The sequence below is a fragment of the Pinus tabuliformis genome, chromosome 7, assembly GCF_031772625.1.
Source record: "Pinus tabuliformis cultivar Carrire ecotype Pingquan chromosome 7, CPIR1, whole genome shotgun sequence".
In the NCBI taxonomy this organism is placed as follows: Eukaryota; Viridiplantae; Streptophyta; class Pinopsida; order Pinales; family Pinaceae; genus Pinus; species Pinus tabuliformis.
The window spans coordinates 283,282,043-283,305,722 of NC_142293.1; the positions used below are offsets into that span (position 1 = coordinate 283,282,043).

Genomic DNA, 23,680 nt, shown 5'->3' on the forward strand with positions numbered 1-23,680 from the left:
AATGTGTCTTGAGGGATGAAAATGTTTTAAATCCCCTCATGAGTCCTAAGTCCTAGGTCCTAGGTGATGTCTCCGAAAGCTTAATTCGATGATCCATTTTAAAATGAATTAAAATAATAAAATAGATAAAAAATTAATAAAATAATTAAAAAATTAAAAAAATAAATAAATAAAATAATAAAAAATCATAAAACAGAGCAAAAACCCTAAAATAATAAAATAATAATATTTTAAGTGAATGCAAGCAAAATATTATTTTTTTAATAAATCGACGGATGAGATCAAGAGATGTCTTGATCCTCATCAACGGTCGAGATCATTTCTACATGGATCACTCGAACTAGCCGTTGGGATCATTTCCTTTAAATAGGGTGCTAGGGGTCATTTTCAGATCATTGGAAGATCTGTGAGTCTAAGACTGAAGAAGCTCTCTTGTAAATCTGTTTCTGGTTAATAAAAGAAGACTTTGGGGTCCATATCTTGCTGGTGTTACTCTCTTAAAATGCTGTGAGATTGTTTTAGTTTCTGCATATTTTATTTTCAGTCATTGATAATAGCTTTTTTTTAAGAGTATTGTGAGCACAGGTATCTTGTTCACTTGCTAGGGTTTGGGTGCTTTAGGGTTTCTGAAGTAATGGCAGGTATCTCCATTACTCTCTGAGATCTAGCAGCATTTTTGCTCTCTTTACTGATGGCTGTTTTGAGCTGTGCAGAAAGCATTTTCTGAAGGAATTTTGTGGGCGTTCGGGGAAGTTCTCGGCTGAACCAGCCAACTCCCACAAGCATTTTTTGCTGAGCCCAGTTGGATTTGATCCTGGGTCTATCATTCAGTTTTATTTTCTGATTTGCATGAGAGATTTTCTGAAGTTTTTTCACAATGACAATCTGAAATTTCTGTTCTTTAAATATTTTCTGTGCTTATTGATGAATCTGGCTGCTGAGGGGCCAAATTTGTAAATTAATCAGCTGTCTTAGGGTTTCAGAATTTTCTGATCTAGGGTTTCAAATTTTAGTTTTGCTTAGGTCAGGTTTATTTAGGATTTTGATTTTGATGTACATATTATTTTTTGGGGATTTCATCATACAGGTTGCAGTTTAATCTTCAGTGAGCGAGTAAACTCCACATATCATCATCTCCAGGAACGTAAGGCAAATAAAAAGGGAGACCGAATTTTTTCTCTGCTATCACCAACTGTGCTTGTATTGCTTGAGCCGGGTTATGGTCCTGCATTTTTAAGTCGCCATTGCAGTGCAAGTAATTCAGTCATAAATAACGTATCCAGAGACGTAGTTGTTTACGCAGCCAGTCATCAAGGGTTACGATTCAGCCATTCTCGTGCCACAGATTCGACGATTTTATTGAAGCCGCCAACAGAGGAAAAATCCTCAATCCCAAACAAGGAGAACCTTCAGCGTATAATCTGAAAACGTATTTTTTGCTGCGTGAAATCTTTCAAAAGCCTGTGGATGAGTGTCAAGGATCATTCCGCGCGGGTACCCGTCTCCACACTGCTCTGTCCGCCGTACAAAATTGACCAGCAGTCTCATTCACGCAAATGAGCCGGCTTCAGCGTAGGTGGCAATCGAAATCTGGTTGATACATAGCGGACACCAGGTATCGAAATCGTTCAACGCATTGAAAAGATTCCATCGGGCCAGGTAAATCACACTCAGGTAAGTTCCAAATCGATTTAAGTCTTTCTCTGTCTGCGGCATTCTATCCCTGTCGAGATTTTCTCCACGCATTCGGTAATTTTCAGCTCTTTATCATCATATATGCAATACGTGGTTAACCTGTGATCTAGGGTTACGGCTTCCGTCTGAACTGGCAGCTCGAATTTTTTTTAACAGCTTACGTTTATTTCGTTTTAGTTTATCAGTTTTCAAATTAAAATTTCGATCTTTTAATGTAGGATTTACTTTTGGTTTATTTTAGTTTTGTAAAAGATTAAAAAAAAAAAAACAAAAGAAATCCGATTTTGCTTTTAGTTAGTTTTCATATTAATAAAAATAAAATAAAAATGTTTATATTTTGGTTTTGTTAGATTTTAGTTTTAGATTTTTCCTTTTTTTTTTAGATTTTTATAATATAAAATAAAAAAGGACTTAGGCTTTGTTAGATTAGTTTTATTTTTAGATTTTAATTATTTTAGATTTTAGTATTAGATTTTAATATTTAGTTTTTTAATTAGTTCATTATTTTTTTTAAACTTAAAAATAAAAATAAAAAATTGAAAAAAGATTTAAAAAATTTAAAAAATATTAAAATTTTGTGGAAAATTAGTTTTTCCAGTTTCAGTGGTTTTTCATGTTATATCTTTCATGCTGAGATCTGAATTTTTTCAAGTCGAGATGCGAAATTGATATCTGGTTAATGGTTTATGATTCGTGGTGGTTTAAAGCATTCATCTTTTCTAAATTCTCAATTGCTGGATATCGTTTTGGTCATTCTAAGAGCATTGTGATTTAGCTGATGATAGATGATTACTGTTCATGGTCCATATTTTTTATATCATTTAACAAGTAATCGTTTTAACCACAATCTCTTAAGGCACTGGTCTGCTAAATTAATCAAATCCATCGAGTGCTTTTTATATCGTATCTCGTGTCTCCCAACCAACTGGTCGACAGTTGGTCTCATCATCTCACAGGGACTACCCCCCTTAGCCGCGGGAGACAGGCTTAAACGGAGGGATCGGGGATCAGAGTGACAGCCCCCGGTCTGAGTGTTGTCGTGTCAATCTGCGCGACAACAGACCCCATCTACGCCTATGATGTGCCCCAAGTAGAGCATCTTTGTGTGCCCAAACTCGCACTCGGACATCTTGGCGTAGAACTGTTGCTCCTCCAAGATACACAACACCATCTGTAGATGTTGCAAGTGCTCCTCCCACGTCCTGCTGTGGATCAAGATGTCATCAAAGAATACCAATACAAATCTCCTCAGTTGACCTCTGAACACATGGTTCATGCATGACTGAAAGGTAGCAGGTGCATTGGTCAACCCAAAAGGCATGACGAAGAACTCAAAATGCCCATAATGACATCTGAAAGCTATCTTCGGAATATCCTGCTCCCTCACTCGAATTTGATGATACCCAGATCACGAATCTATTTTAGAGAAGTATTTGGCTCCTCTAAGCTCATCCATCAACTCATCAATACATGGAATGGGATATTGATTCTTCTATGTCTTCTTGTTGAGTGCCTTGTAGTCAATGCACATGAATGGGCAAGAACTCGGTTTGATGCAGCCCAACATCAATAGCTCCCTGATGGCCCTCTCAATCTCATCCTTATAGGCTTTGGGATGCCTATAGGGTGTAGTAATGACTGCCTACACACTAGACTCCAGCTCTATAGTGTGCTCAAACTCCCTGTCAGGTGGTTTCCTTGGTGGTATATCTCCAAAGACTATCAAATATTTGTCCAGTATTGCCTGTATGTCTGGATGTGGTGGCTTGGCCCTACCCCCACCCTCAGAAATCCTCAGCTCTACTGCCCATGCTATGTCTCCATACCTCAAATCAGCCTCCATCCTGTGGGCGGAAATTGTCTGTGTAGGATATGAATGCATGCACCGAAGAACCACTAGCTTACCATCTAACCAGGTAAACTCCATCTCTAGTTTCCTCCAATCGATGGTAACTCGGCCAAGTAAATACAACCATTGGAAACCCATCACCACATTGGTGTCCAGTACATCCACCATGAAGAAATGGTTTGTCATCGAATAGTTCCCCATGGTTACTGTCAGAGCGGGAACATATCGAGTGCACTGCATAGTTCTGTCACTTGGTACGAGAACTGAAAACCCCTCAAACTCTATAGTGGTGATGCCTCTCCTCTGGACCATCTGAGCATCAATAAAATTGTGGGTGGCCCCACTGTCTACTAAAACTGAGACACGCTACCCTTGCATTGTGCCTCTGATCCTCATGGTCAAAAATTTGGGAACCCCACACAAAGAAGCTAGGACTCCCCCAGTTGGTGCAAAAGGTGCACCTCCATGTGGTGGTGGTGGTGGTGGTGGTCCCCTCTCTGTTGGATTCTCACTATCTCCCCCACCAAGCTCCAACTCCACCTCATCCTCCTGATCGCAGTCCAAGAAGACCTCGATGTAATGGGCCTTGCCTATTGTGCATCAATGGCCTTGTGCCCATGGCTTCCGACATGTAAAACACAACTTCCTCCTCCTCAGGTAACTCCTGGTCTCATCGTCCAACTATCCTCGCCCTCGGGCTGCTCTCTGTGCTGGGGGCACTCTCGCGTCACTTCCCTTTTGAGGGTAGGGAGTGTGTGGTGGAAAGGGTGCCTGAGTCTTGGGGATGCCCCCCTACAAGTCTCTCGTACAAGTCACTGCCTCTAGTAGAGTAGAGGGCTTGCATGACTTCACCAGTCCCTGCAGTGGCTCCATCAACCCCTCCACAAATGTGTATACTCCCCTAGCATCTGACAAATCTGGCACCATAACTGAGACCCTCAGGAACTCTGAAATATAATGCTCGGGATGTCTTGCCTGCGTGAGCTGGGTCAACTCCTTGAAGTGAGCCTCCAGATCCCTCCGATCAAAATGCTCCACTACTCTCCGTGTGAAATCCTCATAGGAGGTCACCTTGGCATGCCCCAGAGTGGAAAATCCATGAAACCACCAATCATGTGCCTCCCCCTCCAAATGAAATGTGGCCATTTTAATGGCCTCTACCTTGTCATCCTGTTGAGCTAGAAATATGTGTCCAGCTTCTCAACCCAAGCACGTATTATGCAGTTGGTAGTGCCATCGTAGGTGGGGAAGTACATCTTCCCAATGGTGCGATGCAGCTCATAGTTCTGCGTACCATGGGCTCCATAGCCCTTCCCCTTCTCATTTTGTTTGAGCTGGAAAAAGTCTTTGAAAGATAGTGCATCTCTGAAATCTGCTCCCATGGACTGCCATTCCCTGAAATGCTCTCCCATAGGTGATTAATCCTCAACTCCTCTCGGTTCACCTTGTGCCAAAGGTAAGAAAGAAGGTAGAGTGGCTCGAGTTGGCCCACTCGAGGATGGAGGCTGCGTAGTGGGTGAATGATGATCAAACTGTTGAGAGGCCCCCGAAGTCTCTCCAAATAGAAACTCCCGGTGAGTGCTCCGCTCCCGGTTCTACATTTTGATCTCATCTAGCATCTCCTTCTGCCCTTTTGCCAAATCACTCAAAGCCTTCAAAAGACTATCAAAGGAAATCTCTTCTATGCTCTTGGGCTCCCCCATGTCTTCTGTTTCCATTGCGTTCCCACGGTCCTCTATGTTTGGAGTGATCTCCAACTCCCTCTCCTTGCTCCAATACTTTTGCCTCCTGTAAGTAATATTTTGTCGGTCCTCCTTACTCATAGGAAAATCCCCCATGGCTGAGCCAATATCTGAGATCTAATACCAATACAATATTCCAAACTTGGATAAATAATGATATGTAAAGAAAAAACAAATATAACACTAGAAATTTCAAGCATTCAACAAATACTCATAAAAACTCTAGAAGTAAGAACCAACTAAGCCATTCTTTTAATCAAATGGAGCAAGTACAATAGTATAGAAGAAGTGCACCTCGGCTTACCTCAATGGCAAACATGACAAAGCCCAGGTGATAAAACAATAAGGCCAAATGCTGATAATAGTTGCTCCAATGATGCTCTGCACTGCCCAGTAAATCTGCACTGTCTGCTGGAAAGGAACTACTAGAACCCCAACCTCCAATCCTCAAAAAATGCAGCAAAATTAACCTCAAGCTCCTTGACCAAAACCCAGAATGGTTTGGTCTAGTTTTGACCTCCCAAATTTGACTCCCAAAAGGCCCTACGCCCTCTAAGACTGCTGAAGCACACTACCAGCCAATACTCCAACAAAATCGCCCTCCAATACTCCGGAAAAGTAGCAATCACCTCCATTAGTGTTTCCCTTCTCTCTCCCGACAAGGATCAGCTTCAATAGCTGAGTCTCCACCTCCCAAGTGTGCCCAATATTCTCCTTCTACATTGGCCCAAGAAGTGCAAAAACCGCACGGAATAATAGTTCTCTCCTCCAACCCAAAAACTCACCCAATGGTAACAAAACTCTAGAGCCTTCTTTCCGAAATTTCTCTCGGCCAAAGCTCCTCTAAAGAATGTCAAAATCACAACTCGGCTTCTCCCACTACGTCCTCTAGAAATATGCACCACCTAGAGACAATAAATACAACTGTTGGAAACCACACTAAAAATCTCCTCCGAAATAATATGGTTGAACCTCCCTAGGATGGCACTTAAAGTCCCCTAAAGAAAGGGTGAGCAACCAAGTAGAAATTTGACATGCCAAAGATACTCAAATGAGGAGTGATGCCTTCCTTTTATAGATTTCGTGGAGCACTTTTTACTCCATTTCCCTCCCTCTTGGGTCCCTCACTTAACCATCGACTTCCCCTCTCATGCAATTTGAACTAGGGAGTTAGTATTTTCCTAGTGTGGGTGGCCCCCACGTGTTACTAAACGAAACCCAAACTAACTTACGACTAATGCCTAAGCTTCCTAATAAAATCAAATGGGCCCCAAAATGTAGAGATTAATCCTGTTCCAAAATAATTTAGGAAAGGACATTACACAAATCCAATTTTATTGGTTACTATTGATTTAGAGTTTGATTGGGTTGTGGAGGAGGATTCCCCTGATTTGAGCTGGCTTGATGAAGAGATTGAGGATCTTTCCAGTTTTCCATCTCAAATGAAGGCTCCAAATACACCTACCTCATAGTTGCTTCAACCTTCCGATGTTGGCACTAGCTCCACGAAGGCTTATTGTCGGCGTAGTTGTCCATGAGTGATGAGACTCAAGATTGTCATGAGAAAATCATTTATCATTTACGACATGTATTTTAATTTTGAACTTGCTGCCATTTTTTATTTTAATTATGGAATCATGATTCCTTTCCTTATTTAGTATATAAATGTTTTTCTTACAAAAATCGAATATGTTAGGTTGTACTTTATAGATATGAGATGATGTTATGAATGATGGCATATATTGTGGTTTTTATAACTTATAAGGATTGGAATTGTCATTAGTTTCTTTTTTGTACTTAAAATTTACCATATTTTAAGTTTTTTTTTGTATTTTGACGATTCTTGTACGAGTCGTTCCCGAGTCTTATACGAGTCGACGAGTCACTACCCAGACGAGTCTTATGCAAGTCGTGCAACATTGATATGAAGCATTCTACCTCTTATCAACACACGATTCAGATTTGTTCTGTTCAAGCAAAATTTGGTCTTCTTAAGGCAAGAGAAAGAGACAAATTTATGAAGCACATTACTGAAAGAAAAAGAGTTTCTGAGGCACCTTCCTCGGGAAAGAAAGATGAGTTTTTGAGGTACGATCTTTGGAAAAAATTCTTGAGGCAGATAAGGTCGAAGTTCTGAGACATAGCAAGGTCACGTTCTTGAGATAATCCAGTGTTATAGGACCGAACTTCTGAAGTGTAAATGAGTTGCAGGACCAAGTTGAATGGTATAGGAGCAGGCCGAAGTTATTGAGCAATGTTTGACTTGATTAGGAGGTAGTGGACCAGATTTGATCTAGCTACATTCTTGGTCTGCTTGACCTCGTATTTGACTAATGTATCTCTGTTGAACTTGATTATTTATGTGAAAATTCAAAAACCCCGAATCCTACTACAACAACTGATTAAGTTTCTTCTATTTGTTAAATAAACTTGAACAAATTATTTACTGCATCCTATGGTAAATATCGAAACTAACACAACAACGTTCACAAATACAATACTATGGAAGAAAAAATAATATTGGAAGAATAGATGCACACACACACAACTACATAGTTATTTTTTGACCAATGTCCCCAGAAAAACCCAACTTGGGAAAACCAGTGTAGCAATTGAGGGTTTATTATTATGTAGTAGTAAATCTGAGTAAAAATCTATGGGTGCTCAAATCTAGCAATCCATACAGAGAAATGATTGACAAAAGTCTAGTGAGAAAAATCTCACTCTCACAGGTGATCCGACACTGATCTTGGCTTAAGATGAGCTGCTCTCTACTGCCTCTACGCAGTCTCTGCGTCAGCCTACGCAGTTTTGCGTCACACAAATTGCACCAACGTCTCTCTTGCTAATTGATCAGCTGTCGTTTGGGAAATGGACTCTCCTGGCCTCCGGTCTCCCACTCCAACTTCTGGCACTGAATCATTGTTCTCCCCAACAAAATACGGAATCCCCTCTGAAGCACTGTGCTACGTCTCTATGGAACTCTTTGTCTCTTTGCTATGCACTCACTGGATTGGAAAATCTTCCTCCTAGCCTTACTATCCCTGCCCCTCTCTCACTGCTTCGATCTTACTAAATCACCTCTGACATCTAAACGCTGCTACTTTGAAGATCGATTTCCCAGCAAAATCAAATTTCTTGGTGTCTCAAGTGTGTTCTCCAACCCCCATCGAATTTCTTCTTATAATCTCTTGTTGAGACATCAACGGCCAAGATTAAAACATAATCGATGGCTAAGATTAACTAGAACTTGATCCATGTCTTCTTCTAGAAGATTCTCACCATGACTTAATTAATACACTTTAATTAATCAGTTTTCCCAATTTTAGACTTAGGCACCTTTAAGAAAATATTAATTATTTTAATTAAGTCATCTCTAGGTGGAATTTCCGGAAATGATTTATGGGTTTTGGAGAATACATGTATTCTAGCCTCTCCATCAAATTTCGTAGCTAGAACACAACCAATGCTATCAAAACTAACACTCCCTCTTAGTGAGGAATGTGTTCTAGCACTGCAACCCATTGAAACAACACCATGTCTTTGCACCACCTCTTGTCATGCTGCTAATGTCTGTCTGCTACTGCCCATCAATCATTGTGCAACTCTAATAACGCTGCATCTGTGCTGCTTCTAGCCCTACTAAACTACTACCAACACTGCACCTGCATTGCAACTCCCTCTTCATCTGTTGCTGCTACAACTGCAACTATTGCAATTGAAAAGCATCCAAAGCACTGAATCAACTATGATCAGTATGATGCATCTGTCACCCGAGTCCTAACTACTACTAGACTTTGCGCTGCTACTAACTCTGCTTTGTGCCATCTGTACTGCTACCAACTTTGCATTGTGTTGCCCAGTATCTGACCTGCTACTAGCTATTGCATCTGTCACTCTGGCACCTGACTGCACCATCTGCCACTGATCCATCCTGCTACTACATGTTATGGGCTCTTGTAGCAAGGTATTGATTCATGAGGTGGACCTCCTCAAGAATCCTGCCCATCCTGTAGCTCTCTGGGGCTACAAAACCAAATCACCCCACCTCACTCCTGGAGGTATATCAGTGATCATGGCAAACTCTTCCTCCAATCTGGAGGACAACCTGTCGATCTCTGCGGATGCAGCCTGTTGATCTTGCTTCTCCTCCTTTTCCTTCCTCCTGAGAGGACACTGGGTTCTGTAGTGGCCAAGCTCACCACATCCGAAGTATTTAACCTTGGAAAGGTCCTTCTTCCTCCTACATTGCTCCTACTGCCCCTTTGATGCGAGGGCCACATTTTCCTCTTCCTTTACTTGCTTCTTCCCACTGTTGCTGCTACTGCCATTGATGGTGCTCTTTAGCAAATATCGCCTCATCTCCTCCTGCTGCAGATCAACCCACATTCGATCCCAATCTGGCAACTTTTCTTTGCCCAGAATACTCTAAACGGAGACCTTCCATTCTTCGAAAACATTGTGTAGAGCTAACCGCACTAATTCTGTAGGCTGAGGTGTTGAACCTACTGTAGACAACTGATCTCGGATATCCTGAAGCCTAGTATGGAAAGGGTCTATGCACCCCGCTTTTTGCATCCTTGTGCATCTCAACTTCTCCTCAAGATACATCTTTTGTAGCTCGAAAGATCCCTCGTATAGCGTGGCAAGTGCTTCCCACATTTGCCAAGCAGTATCTTTGCCAGCGATGTGAGACACCATGTGATCTCGAACCCCATAGAGAATCAACCTCTTTGCTTTTCCCATCTCGTTCTTGTAGGCCTTTAGCAAATCTACATCTGCGGGTACAACTACCACACTATCGATGTAAAAGCTTTGAGGTCATACTCATCTAGAAGATAGGAAATTCTTGCCTTCCAAATCACATAGTTGGAGGCTCCCTCCAATCGACCTTAATCTCTGAGCCCTACTGATGCCATCTCTGCATAATTGTCGAATTCCTCCTCTTCTCCTTTGCACAGTTGTTGACTGGATTTTCACAATCCCTGCTGGAGTGGGAAAACCTGCTCACAACTACTGCTGCTCTGATAGGAAAATTCGAACTTCTGGGCTAGAAGTCCCCAGAGAAAAGAATTCCCTTAGTGTGTTCTCTTCCTTCCTCCTGATGCTATTTTGCACTAGCAAACTGCTGCAAAATAACTACATCCTAGCTCAAGATCTACTCTGCAAAAAAATATTGTGTCTCCTGCCTCTGGTAACCTCTGATCTGGAAAATCTATTCTCTGTCGACTCTCTCAGAGAAATAAATTTTCCTCAGAAACTGACCCTCCTGGCCCAAGGACTGTGCTACCTCTTGAGGGTTTCAAATTGTTGCCTCTGCAGAGATTCGAAATTCCTCCTTCCTTCTGCTACTGAGCTCTCCGGCTTACGATATGTGCTCTAATACCATGTGAAAATTCAGAAACCTCGAATCCTACTGCAGCAACTAATTAAGTTTCTTCTATTTGTTAAATAAACTTGAACAAATTATTCACTGCATCCTACGGTAAATATTGAAACTAATACACTGCAGCCTTCACAAATACAATAGTGCGGAAGAAAAAATAATGTTGGAAGAATAGATGCACAAATACACAGTTATTTTTGGACCAATGTCCCCCGAAAAACACAACTTGGGAAAACCAGTGCAGCGGTTGAGGGTTTTATTATTATGCAGTAGTAAATCTGAGTACAAATCTATGAATGCTCAAATCTAGCAATCCATAAAGAGAAATGACTGACAAAATTTTAGTGAGAAAAATCTCACTCTCACCGATGATCCGACACTGATCTTGGCTTAAGATGAGCTGCTCTTTAATACCTCTGCGCAGTCCCTTCGTCAGCCTAAGTAGTTCTGCATCACACAACTCGGATCAGCATCTCTGTCACTAACTGATCAACTGTTGTCTGGGAAATGGACACTCCTGGCCTCCGGGCTCCCACTCCGGCTTTTGGCACTAAATCACTGCTCCTCCCTAGAAAAATACAGAATCCCCTCTGAAGCACTGTGCTACCTCTCTGTGGAACTCTTTGTCTCTCTGTTATGCACTCACCGAACTAAAAAACCTTCCTCCCGACCTTACTATCCCTGCCCCTCTCTCACTGCGTCGATCTTACTGAATCACCTCCGACAACTGAATGCTGCGACTCTGAAGATCGATTTCCTAGAAAAATAGAATTTATTGGTGTCTCAAGTGTGTTCTCCAACCCCCATCAAATTTCTTCTTATAATCTCTTGTTGAGACATCAATTGCCAAGATTAAAACATAATCAATGGCTAAGATTAACTAGGACTCGATCCATGTCTTCTTCTAGAAGATTCTCACCACGACTTAATTAATACCCTTTAATTAATCAATTTTCCTGTGTTTACACATAGGCACCATTAAAAAATGATTAATTATTTTACTTAAGTCGTATCTAGGTAGAATTTCCAGAAACAATTTCTGAGTTTTGGAGACTACATGTATTCTAGTATCTCCACCAAATTTCGTGGCTAGAAAACAACCAATGCTACAAAAACTAACAATTTCTCTAAGGAAAAGGTTACTGGATTTTTCCCCCATGTGGGTTTTCCCAAAGTAAATAATTGCATTATTGTGTGGCTGTCTCTTTATGATCCTTACGGTATTTTGTTTTACTGTTGAGCTCCTCTATGTAATTGCTTTATGATGGAAAAGACTACAAGAAAAGATTAACCTAATGTAAAAAACATAAAAAGTAATTATCAGTTTCGAGGATGCCCTAAAACTCACAATTGGAAACATCAATATGTATCCATTCCCACTGTCTATTAATAAATACACCCTCACAAATGTTTTAGAAGTTTTCCTTATTAAGATTCCTCAAAAATAAAATTATGCATTTGTGGACATCTAGATAGGATTTATGTAGCTTTTTCATTTCAGCTTCATGCTCCTGTATCATATAAGAAAGAAGCTCATAGTTGCTTCCCTACCTAGATTATATTTTGAATCCACTTGCCCAATGGATAAACACTAGGCTTGGGCCACCAATCACCTTTTAAAAATTTATTTTCAAAAAACTGTTTTGCAAAAGATTAACTCTGCATTTCACCTTAAGCTTCCAATGTATATCTTTGGCAATACTATCCTAGGGATATGCCCCTTGTGCTGGAGGAGAGCTGGCCTAAAGTAAGAGAGGGTGCTACTGTGGTGACAGCGGGTAGGCCCTCTTGGTTCCTCCAAGGTTTTGCTTATGCCTTGGGACATCATCACAAGAAGTGCAGGTTGGGAAGGTAACACTGAAAATATAAGACGTATTTTACAGAGGAAAAAAAATGCATAATCACCCAACAACAAACATGAATGGCCATCCAAAATCTCTCACAGTGGCTTTTCGTAGAGTCAAGTCCCTGATTGACAGAAGGTAAGACTAGTATTTGATAGTAATACAGGTAAACTAAGAAAATTATTTGATAACTCACTATAAAAATTGACATTAAATCTATTAATATAACAACAATTAGATAGAGCCAAAGCTAAGATATGTGTTTGACGCAGATAAGTCTAGGATAGTTTTATCAAGCACAAAAAGGTCTTGATAAAAGCCATACCAAAACAACATATTTTAAAAATATTTTCATGTTAAACCATCTTCCCAGCAATTGAACGTATAATCAGAAATCCTAAATCACCAAGACTCTAAATTTTTCTAAATAAAAATTGTTTTTTTAATTCCACCTCTTTTCTTGCACAATCCAATCCATAAATTGGCCTCCTTGAATGAACTGAGCCAGGAGAATTCACCTACCGTAACCATAAAATCAAGTTAGAGTATGATAAATGAGATATATCAAAATTACATGAATGATTGTGATTGCAATTACACGATTTTCTTAAATGGAATACAAAGTTTGATTAAATAAAGCTTCCATTACACTAATGACAATAGATATAACAATAGGAGTCTCTAGAGTCTTTGCCGGGTTTATAAAATTTACAAGCATCCTAAATTTTGTATTCTTGAATTCTGTGAAGATTACAGAGAATGGTTAGTACCAGTGTATGAGGTTGTAATTCATTTAAAGGTAAGATTAGCATTTGTTACCACCTTCTTTCCACATCACTTTTTAAAGTATTTTCACCAAAAAAAATAAAATTATCCCTTTTTCTTAGCAAACTTACTATCAAAGAATGTTGTATAACAAGGAGCCCAATTTGAGGGAGAACATTTCCCTCAGAGAAGTAATCACCCCTAATAAATACAAGTGATTCCTAGACAATTTTGGTACATGTTTATTAGACTACCAAATCAAATACACACCGTTTTCTAAATTAAAAATTATCCTTCACCTATAATCAATAACTCCAAAAGATCATGCTAACTAAACATCAAGATATGAAGGCATGAAGTCATCAAACATGGATAGTGCCTTCTAGAAATGTATGAAAGCTTTTCTCCTTGCCTTGGCCTTGAGTTGCTCCAACACTAGTCAAATCTATTGAACCCTAGGTCTTGTGCCCTTATTTCTAGGTCTCTTAATGAGCACTAGAAGGGTTTCTTCGGTTTGGTCCTTGGATTTTCCCTTCTTGACTTCAACCTTAGCTTTAAGATGTCCATCCATATCCATTTTGGAAATTCACAGGTTTTGTTCAACTTCCATCACTAACTCCTTATCCTCAGCCAAGGTCTTAAGTTTCTTATCCCTTATGTATATGTCAAATGACCACCCACAACTTTAATGAATTTGTCAAGTATACTAGCATCAGGGAGTCTCAAATGGTCAGGGATATCCCTAACTACGTTATCAAATTTTTGGATAAACTCTTTGATATCTTCCCTTCCCCTACTTATTTGGTAAAAATTTTCAATGTTGAAAGTTCCTTGTGCATCACATGACCATCTTCTCATGAACATATCCTCAAATTGGTCAAAGTTTTCTACGCATCCTGGGGGAAGACTCAGATACCACTCCCTAGCTTGCCCCTCAAAGGATAATGCAAAAAGCATCATGATCCTATCTTCATCAAATACTAATCTAGGAGAAATGGTCCAATAGAACTCTTCAACATGGTCACGAGCACTTATAGTAGCATCACCCTTGAACTTGGGTAGCCAATTATTATATTTTTTGGGTAAAGGCTTAGGATCATTACTCAAGTTCAAAGGGGCAAAGACACTAACCAAATGCCTCTCACTTCGTGACATTTTTGGTTGGTCTTGGTTTAGGCCAGTGGTAGAGTCGGTTGCCATCTCGGGGGTGTGATCACCAACCTTTTCAAATTCAGGGAGAAGGCTAGTTCTAACAGGTGATGGAGTTCGTTCTCCCCTTCTTGCAGCGGCCCTAGTTAAAGGAGGAATGTTGTCACCTTCAAGTAGACTAGGGGATTGGACAATGAATGGAGTCACCAGAGGAATATTTGAATTGTCGTTTATGAATCAATTCCTCAATGATTCACTAGGGAGGTAGACCTGCTTCCTCCCCAACAACAACGCAAAAATGTTACCGCTCAAACTAGCAAGGATCCTAGGAGGGGATCCTAAAAGCAACTAACTACTAGGTCAAGCGGCAACAATGGAGAGATAGCCCACTATCACCTCAGCTAAAGCTCCCTGCTCTTTACGAACTTTAACTTATCAAAGGAGACTCCATATAAGAGGAATCACCAGGATGAATGGACCAATGAATGGGTGGAGAGAGATTCCTAGAGCCTATTCACAAAATAGACTCAATTAACTAGCTTACTTGCTTGAGAAGCAAGGTGATAGGATCTCTAGGAAGGGCTAAGAGGATACTCTAGCCTAAGTTTGGAGTATATGCCTTGACACGGGGCTTCCTAGACTTAAGGATCCTTGTGGAGAAATGGGTTCTATGTAGTTATTGTGAAATTTGAGTTATAAAGTTGTGAGACCACAAAGAACCCAAGTGGACCCAAATTAGGTTAAGGGTATGGAGTTGATCAACCAAAGAGGGGCTTGACCTAATTAGGGAAGAGAATAGGATCAAAGGACTAATTTTCTTTCGAGATTTCAATGCAATGATCCAAGTGAGGACACTAACCTAAATCAACCTAGGGAAAGAAATGGTCTCGTGGCTAGGGGTTGCTATATCTCGAGATTCCACTATGGGATTTGCTTTAAACTTGGAGGACCAATTGAGCAAACTCCAACACAGTAGTGGACCATGTTGACCACTACTGGTCAACTACCCATAGCAGTACACCCCCTTTTCTTCGCAAAAAGGGGTAGCGCTTGATCGACATGTCCGTGTCATTCTGCAGTCATCGACAGCTTGATCAATTTATGTTGTAAACCCAGTCTGCATGTATAAATTGTAAATGATCTTAGCAGATATGAGTCATGTCTGTAAATTGCCTAGGTGGACCTAATTTTCTAAGTGATAATCTACGTTCCGGAAGGTTTTTCGTCTCACCGATCCATGATCGGCAGAGTTTTCCTTCAGCCTAACCCCAAAGCCGGAATGGATTTTGTCATTAGAATCTTAGGAGAATCCTAGTGTGTTAATCTGCTAGATTATAGTTGTGTCGCAGAACTGGGTGGTTTATGAGGGTCTATGCGAATGGGCTTTCCCCCTTAAGATGTAAAGTTGTAAAAGTCATGATGTAAAGTGTCTTGAGGGTTAGAAAATGTTTTAATCCCCTCATGAGTCCTAGGTCCTAGGTCTTAGGTGTTTTTTCCGAAGGCTAAGTTCGAGGATCCATTTAAAAATAAATAAAAAATTGAAAAAATTAAAAAATAAATAAATTAAAAATTAAAAATAATAATAATAATAATAATAATAATAATAAAAAAATAATAAAATAAATAAAAAATAAAAAATTAATAAAATAAAGCAAAAACCTAAAATAATAAAATAATAATATTTTTGAGTAAATAAATGCAGAATTTCATTTTTTAATAAATTAACAAATTCGACGGATGAGATTAAGAGATGTCTTGATCCTCATCGACGGTCGAGATCATTTCGCCACGGATCACTCGAACTAGCCGTTGGGATCATTTCCTTTAAGTAGGGTGCTAGGGGTCATTTCAGATCATTGGAACTGTGAGTCTTGTACTGAAGAAGCTCTCTTGTAAACTGTTTCTGGTTAATAAAAGAAGACTTTGGGGTCCAAATTTAGCTGGTGTTACTCTCTGGAAGTGCTGTGAGCTGTTTTATTTTCTGCATATTTTATTTTTCAGCCATTAATAATAGCTTATTGTAGAGTATTGTGAGCACAGGTATCTTGTTCACTTGCTAGGGTTTGAGTGGTGTTAGGGTTTCTGAAGTAATGGCAGGTATCTCCATTACTTTTGAGATCTAGCAGCATTTTTGCCCTCTTTACTGATGGTTGAAGTGAGCTGTGCAGGAAAACTCTTACTGAAGAAGATTGCCGGGCGTTATGGAAAGTTCTCGGTTGAACCAACCAACTCCCGCAAGCATTTTTTGCTGAGCCCAGTTGGATTTGATCCTAGGTCTATCATTCAGTTTATTTTTCTAATTTGCATGAGAGATTTTCTAAAGTTCTTCACAGTGAAAACCTGAAGTTTTTATTCTTTAAAATATTTCTGTGCTTATTGCTGAATCTGGCTGTTAAGGGGCCAAAATCTGTAAATTAGTCAAGTTGATCTAGGGTTTCAAATTTTTGCTTTACGCACAGATTTAAAATTAGGGTTTTTGTTTCTCTTGAGATTGTAGGTACAGGGCTTCTCTTCAGGGGTTTATGAGCGAGAAAGACAGAAAGTTTTGTCATCAGTCCTTAAGCTGTTGACGGCTCTCCACATTATCAACAACGACTTTGTACATTCCTGTCTGCCAGAACAATCCGTGAGCCTACAGAAAACCCTCGCTGCAGCATATACGGGCCGGAACCATTTACAGGCCAATCAGGAAAGGGAAATACAAATGCGTTTTATAAATCACCACTGGAGGATGCACGTTTCAAAACAAATGATGTAATGAAAATACCTGAATATGTACGCAGACATACTGTATATCGGCCAGAAATCTTCAATAACTGCAATATGTCCGTCGTCCTCACCATCGGACCAGGTTTTGTTCTTTGCACTGAACACTAAGGAGTTCGATTTTTTTTAAAGCTGCAAAGAGAAAATCCATCCGCTGGCGACTAATCTCTTGCCTAAGACAGCGAGGACGCTGATGCCATTTTTTGTGCACGCGTTAACTGGCTCTCGGAAGCGGGGAAGAAGTCAGGTATTTTCACGTGGAAGTTGCCACTGCATTCACGCAGACGAGCATTGTTTTGGAAGGATAAGCCTGAACGCATACACTGGCCAGCTCCTCGAAATTGTAAATTGGAGGACGCAACAGAATTCTCACTCTCAGACACGAAGCAGGCACCAGAGACACTAAACTTGTCTGAGAGCTCGTGCGTTCCCCTTCTGGCTATCGAAAGCCCTCGTGATCTTCATTTGTCCGCCGTCAATGTCCAGGTATAAAGTACAAAGATGCAACAGTTAACGTGAAGCCGTTCCTAGCCAGGATAAATCAAAATCGCCCAGGTTATCTGCCATCATCATCTCCAGGTAATCTTGAAATCAATTCTGTCACCATCAGCTATTCCCTGGTCGAAGGTTTATGGCTTCCGCGTCAAATTTTTTCTTTGGCTTTGAGGCTGGGTCACGATATTTCCTTTTCTCGGTGGCTGAGGTATCATCGTTCAGCGTTTTTCTTTTAGGTTTTTCGATATGTATATAGTTGCGTAGGTTAGTTTTGGATCTAGGATTATTTCAAGTTTCATTTAGATTTAAATTTTTCTCAGTTTTGATTTATATTTAGAATAGATTGTAATTTTTCTTTTTATTTAATTAGGATTTAAATATAGTTTAGCTTTATAATTCTTAGATTTTAAATTTCACTTTTAAATTGTTTCTCTTTTAGTTTTTTTTTTTTTTAGAACATGAAAAAATAATAAAATAATAAATAATAAAAAAGGATTCATTTATAAAATCTTTAGGCTTTAGATTTAGTTTTATTTTTTTTTATTGTTAGATTAAGTTTTAGATTAATTATTTTTAATTTAGATTTTTTTAGATTTTCTTTTGTTTTTTGTTTAATGTTTAAAAAATAAAAAATCATAAAAGGGGCATTGTGGGATTTTGCCAGTGTTTCTCGGGAATTCATCACGTTATTTTTTTTTTCACGCTGAGATTTAAATTTCTTCGGGATGAAATGTTTATTATTTTAAGTCTGCACATGAATGATCTTTAATTGTTAAAATATCGTTGTTGAGCCTTTGTCATTATAAGAGCGTTGTCGTTTTAACTGATATCTTTCATCGTTCTAGCTTTGATGATAAATGCTTGCTCTACATGGTTATTGTTGCAGCATCTGACAATTAAGCGATTAAATATTTACTCCACAAGGCACTGGTCTTTTAAATTTCTAAATCCATCTAGTGCTTATCATATCATATCGTGTCTCCCAACCAGCTGGTCGACAGTTGGTCTTCGTCATATCATAGGGTCTACCCCCCTTAGCCGCGGGAGACAGGCTTAAACGGAGGGATCAGGGATCAGAGTGACAGCCCCCGGTCTGAGCATTGTCGTGTCAATCTGCGCGACAACACTTTTTGGCGCCGTTGCCAGGGATACTTTATTCTCAGTGTTTCAACGACTTTTTATCATTCATCGTGCATCTTTCTATCATTCGTTTGAGCCAGCAACGCCAACATTTTTTGGCGCCGTTGCCGGGGACATTTTATTCTCAGCGTTTCAACGACAATCATCCTTCTCATTTTTTATCTTTTCATCTAGCCCGACAACGCCAACATTTTTTGGCGTCGTTGCCGGGGACAGAGTTTTTTTGTTCCTGGAGTTTCATCGACATTCATTTTCTCATCTTTCTCATCTCTCATTTGAGCTGGCAGATTCAACCTTTGGGGTTATCATTTGGATCTTTTATTGCCTTATTTTTCGCCATATCAATAGCTTCTCTTCTGTTCGTTTCTTGTTTGGGTGGCGACTCCATTTCATTTATTTTCCCAGACAAGAAGCCTTCTTCATATCTGTTTGTGGTTCCTTTTTGGATCTTAGAATCAGATTCATTGTTCAAGTGGCGACTCCACTGCTTTCATCTGTTGACTTTCTTGAGCAGAGGTCTCGTTCTATCATCCATCTGATCCCTTATTAGTCATCATGGATTATTCATTTAAACCATGTCGTTTTACTGACCGTCGCCATGATTTTCCGGAGGAGGCCATTTCTAAATTACCTATTTTCTCGGGTGGTGATTCAGTCGTTGTTAGAAGGCATCTAGGCTTGTTTACTCGTGTTGTCGCGCGGATTGACACGACAACGCTCAGATCGGGGGTTGTCACTCTGATCCCCGATCCCTCCGTTTAAGCCTGTCTCCCACGGCTAAGGGGGGTAGACCCTGTGAGATGATGAAAGCCAAATGACAAGCAATTGGGCTGGGAGACACGATGCACTAAAATGATTTTGTTAATTTGGTGGACCAGTGCCTTATGAGATTGATATTTTAAATGAATGCCTGCTAGATGATGTAAGAACGTAAACCATGAAAAGTAATCATCTATCATCAGATAACTAGGACTGCTTAAATGTTCAGTAAAACCACGAAGTCCCAAAATGACCAAATCTCAATATTGATATCCAGGAGATAAGAAAACACTAATGCAATCACAAATCATTTATCAAACACCATTTTTAAGATAATCAGTCATGTACAGGTAAAACCTTCATTCCGCATTTATAAATTTGAATCTTAGCCTGAAAATTTCCTGGAAAAAGCTGGATTTTGGCAAACGAGAAAATTTCAAAAATATTTTTTTTTTTATTATTTTTATTTTTATTTTTTTATTTTTCATGAAAATAAAAAAACTAAAAATCTAAACTAAGCAAAAAATTTAAAACTATATTTAAATCTAAATAAGATACAACCTAACTTAAAGAATAAATTAAAATCTAAATACCATCTACGCTAACCCTTTTTTTTTTTTTTTTAAATAAACCCTAAAAGAAAGAAAATTTAAATTTTACAAAGCTAACTCTAAATTCTAAAAAAAAAATTAAAAGAAAATAAAATGAAACTTTATTAAAAGGGTTTCCAGAGCCAAATCGTATAGTTAAAAGACTATTTGAATCGAATCAAACCAAACAAGCTCTATGGGTCAAAACTAGCATACGTGACCACGTAAACGCTTGAGCCCAACAAAAGAAACGATGGTATGGAAACGACAGTCGGACCAGCACGCAGAAACGGAGGCAGGAGAGGTTTGCGCGACAGGATGAGGCTAAACGAAGGAAGGAGTGACCAGATGCGTGGAAGGGGTGAGCTGAATGCCGAAAGGGAAGAGCTGAAGTGCGTATATCCCTTCACGCTGACAGTCAGAAACAAAAAAAAAACGAACTCAAAGATGCGTAACTGTGACTGCGCCCTGCATAAAACAAGACTGCGAAACAAGCAAACTCGAAGTGCGATTCAGCTTTGAACGTGCAGACGGAGGGTGGGAGGTGAGGTTACGGGATGCAGAGAAACGATTTTGGTTCAGCGGAGCTGATGCCCCAGGCCGTCAAAGGGTTTATGCTGCTCTCCTTGCCTCAATCGAACCAGAGTATGCATGAAATCTCACTGCTTTAAGGAATAAATAAACCCAAAAAAAAAATCGATGAACCACAACAACGACTGTAGACACGCCCAAAACCTGGAACGAGAACTTAAATGAAACGCGGCCTCAGGCCCAACCCAAAAACGCAGTCACAATATCAATAAGCGGGAGTAAACGGATATCAGAAGCAGCCAGAAACGAAATGCAGGAAGTCGACAAACAAAAAATGCCCAGAAATAGCGAAGTCGTGCCCTGGCTCAGAAAAGAAAAAGGGAAATCGAAAGTGCATTTAATTCAATGAGGAAAAGCCATAACGGTGATCACGTATCAAACAGCATGACTCATATACAAAACGACAACAGGCAAGAGATATTATGGCGTAAAACTCAGCACGCGAAAATGGTTTGCGAATACCTGGGATCTTGAAGCTTTCGCACTGAATAAAGATACGGGGATGCTACCTCTCTTAGCTGACAAAAATCCACGTAGCTGAACTGCAAGCTCTCACTGGTTCATGGCAACCTGAGAAGGAAAATATCGCTGAAAACCCTAATCAGACCTATATGAGAAAAACCCCAAAACAGCTGCTTAGTCTACAATTTTTTTTTTTTTTTTTGGGGCCCTCTTCAGCCAGATTTACCCATAAGAACAGAAAATTTTCAGAATATCAGAAAGAAACTTGAACTTTGCTGTGAACAGAAAGAAAATCTCTCATGTAAAACAAGAAATAAACTTTAAATGATTAACCCAAGGCACAATCAGCTGGCCTCTGCACAGAAGAGCCTGTGGGAGTCGGCTGGTTCAGCCCAGAACTTCCCCAAACGCCCACCAGTATTCTTTACTAAAAGGTTTTCCTGCACATCTCAAGCAACCATCAGCAAAGAGAGAGAGAAATGCTGCTAGATTTCAGGAAATAATGGAGATACCTGCCATTATTTCAGAAACCCTAGCAACACTCAACCCTAGCAAGTGAACAAGATACCTGTGCTCACAATACTCTAAAAAGCAAGCTATGATTGATGGCTGAAAACTGAAATATGCAGAAAATTAAAGATCTCACAGCAATTCCAGAGAGTAACACCAGCACAATTTGGACCCCAAAGTCTTCTTTTATTAACCAGAAATCAAATTACAAGAGAGCTTTTCAGTACAGACTCACAGATCAGATAAAAACTGTAAAATGACCCCCTAAGACCCTATATAAAGGAAATGATCCCAACGGCTAGTTTTGAGTGATCCATGTTGAAGCGATCTCGACCGTTGATGAGGGTTAAGACATCTCTTAATCTCATCCGTCGATTTTATTAAAAAAGGATATTTTGCATGCATTCACAAAAATATTAGTATTTTATTGCTTAGGGTTTTTGCTTTATTTTATGAACTTTTTGTTATTTTTTTATTTATTTCATTTTTTTAATTTTTTTTTTTTTTTTTATTTATTTTTTTATTTTAGTATTTCATTTATTTTCTTAAATGGATCATTCGAACTAAGCCGTTGGAAACATCACCTAGGACCTAGGACTTAGGACTCATGAGGGGATTTACAACATTTTTCAACCCTCAAGACACATTTCATCATGATTTTTTACAATTTACAACTCAAAGAGATGAACCCACTTAATACAGACCCTCATAGAACACCCAGTTCTGCGACACAACTATAATCTAGCAGATTAACACACTAAGATTCTCCTAAAGTTCTAATGACAAAATCCATCCCGGTTTTGGGGTCAGGTTTGAAGGAAAACTCTACCGATCGTAGATCGGTGAGACGAAAAACCTCCCGGGACGTAGATCATCATTAGAAAGTTAGGTCCACCTAGGCAATTTTACATACATGACTCTGATCTGCTTAGATTATTTACAATTCATACATGCAGACTGGGTTTACAACAAAAATGATCAAGCTGTTGATGACTGTAGGCTGGCACGGACACGTCGCTCAGGGACTACCCCTCTCTGCCAACAGAAAGGAGGTGTACTGCATGGGTAGTTGACCGGTAGTGGTCAACATCTGGCTCTACTTGGGGACACGTTGCTGCACTGGTAGGAATGTGAGAATCCAGAATCTGCATCCATACAACACACAAATAAAAATAAGTAGCGTCCATTCCAAAATCATCATATACATTAAGTACAGGAAAGATAAAAGCTCTTCATTTATTGACTAACTAATAACATGAAAAGTAAATCTAATCCTAAAAACAGAAATGAAATGCTGAAAAGACAAGGAGTAGGGATAGAAATACAATACAAAAGATGCCCCATGGCATCAGATATCATCTCTGAAGAACAGCTTGAGCATTTGGCCGTTCACTGGTAGATCAAGTGGTTCGCCATCCAATCTGCTCAAGTAGAATGAGTTTGGCCCAGCTATATCTCTAATGATGTATGGTCCCAGCCACAAGCTGTCAAACTTCTTATGCTTTCCCGGTTTTTCATTTTTGCGATCCCAAAGTAAAACCATATCTCTAACCTGCAAAGATCTAGATCGAGAGCATTTATCAAAGCTTTTCTTAATATTAGATTGATTTTTACGTATAGTTTCAAAAGCTGTCCGACGAGTCTCATCTAATTCCACAATCTGATCTATCCTATTCTGAACAACATCTTTACTAGTGGAAAATTTTTGGAGAAGCTGATAAGCTGGCAATTTTAGGTGCACAGGGAAGGTAACATCCAAGCCATAAACCAATTCAAAGGGAGATTTACCAGTAGATTTCTTCTTAGTAATTCTGTCTGCCCACAAAGCATACTTGATTTTGCTGTCCCAAGACTTCTTGTTATCTCCTACTATTTTCTTGATAATGGTTATGAGATTTTTATTACTTGATTCAGCCAAACCATTACCCTGAGGATAG

At 39.5% G+C, this 23,680-nt stretch overlaps 1 protein-coding gene across 13 annotated transcripts in view; it reads right to left on the reverse strand.

The window, feature by feature from the left end:
• LOC149246972 (uncharacterized) overlaps positions 1 to 23,680 on the reverse strand; it is a 539,894-nt gene that overhangs the window by 131,801 nt on the left and 384,413 nt on the right. For 11 of the 13 annotated variants that reach the window (XR_016266584.1, XR_016266583.1, XM_089458085.1 and 8 more), the window contains one exon: positions 12,969 to 13,034. The exons of the other annotated variants lie outside the window; for them this stretch is intronic. Coding sequence is in view for 9 of the 11 variants with exons in the window: in XM_089458085.1 (XP_089314211.1) it covers positions 12,969 to 13,034 (66 nt within the window). In the remaining 2 variants the exon portion in view is untranslated. The remainder of the gene's footprint in view (positions 1 to 12,968; positions 13,035 to 23,680) is intronic. 13 annotated transcript variants of the gene reach the window in all.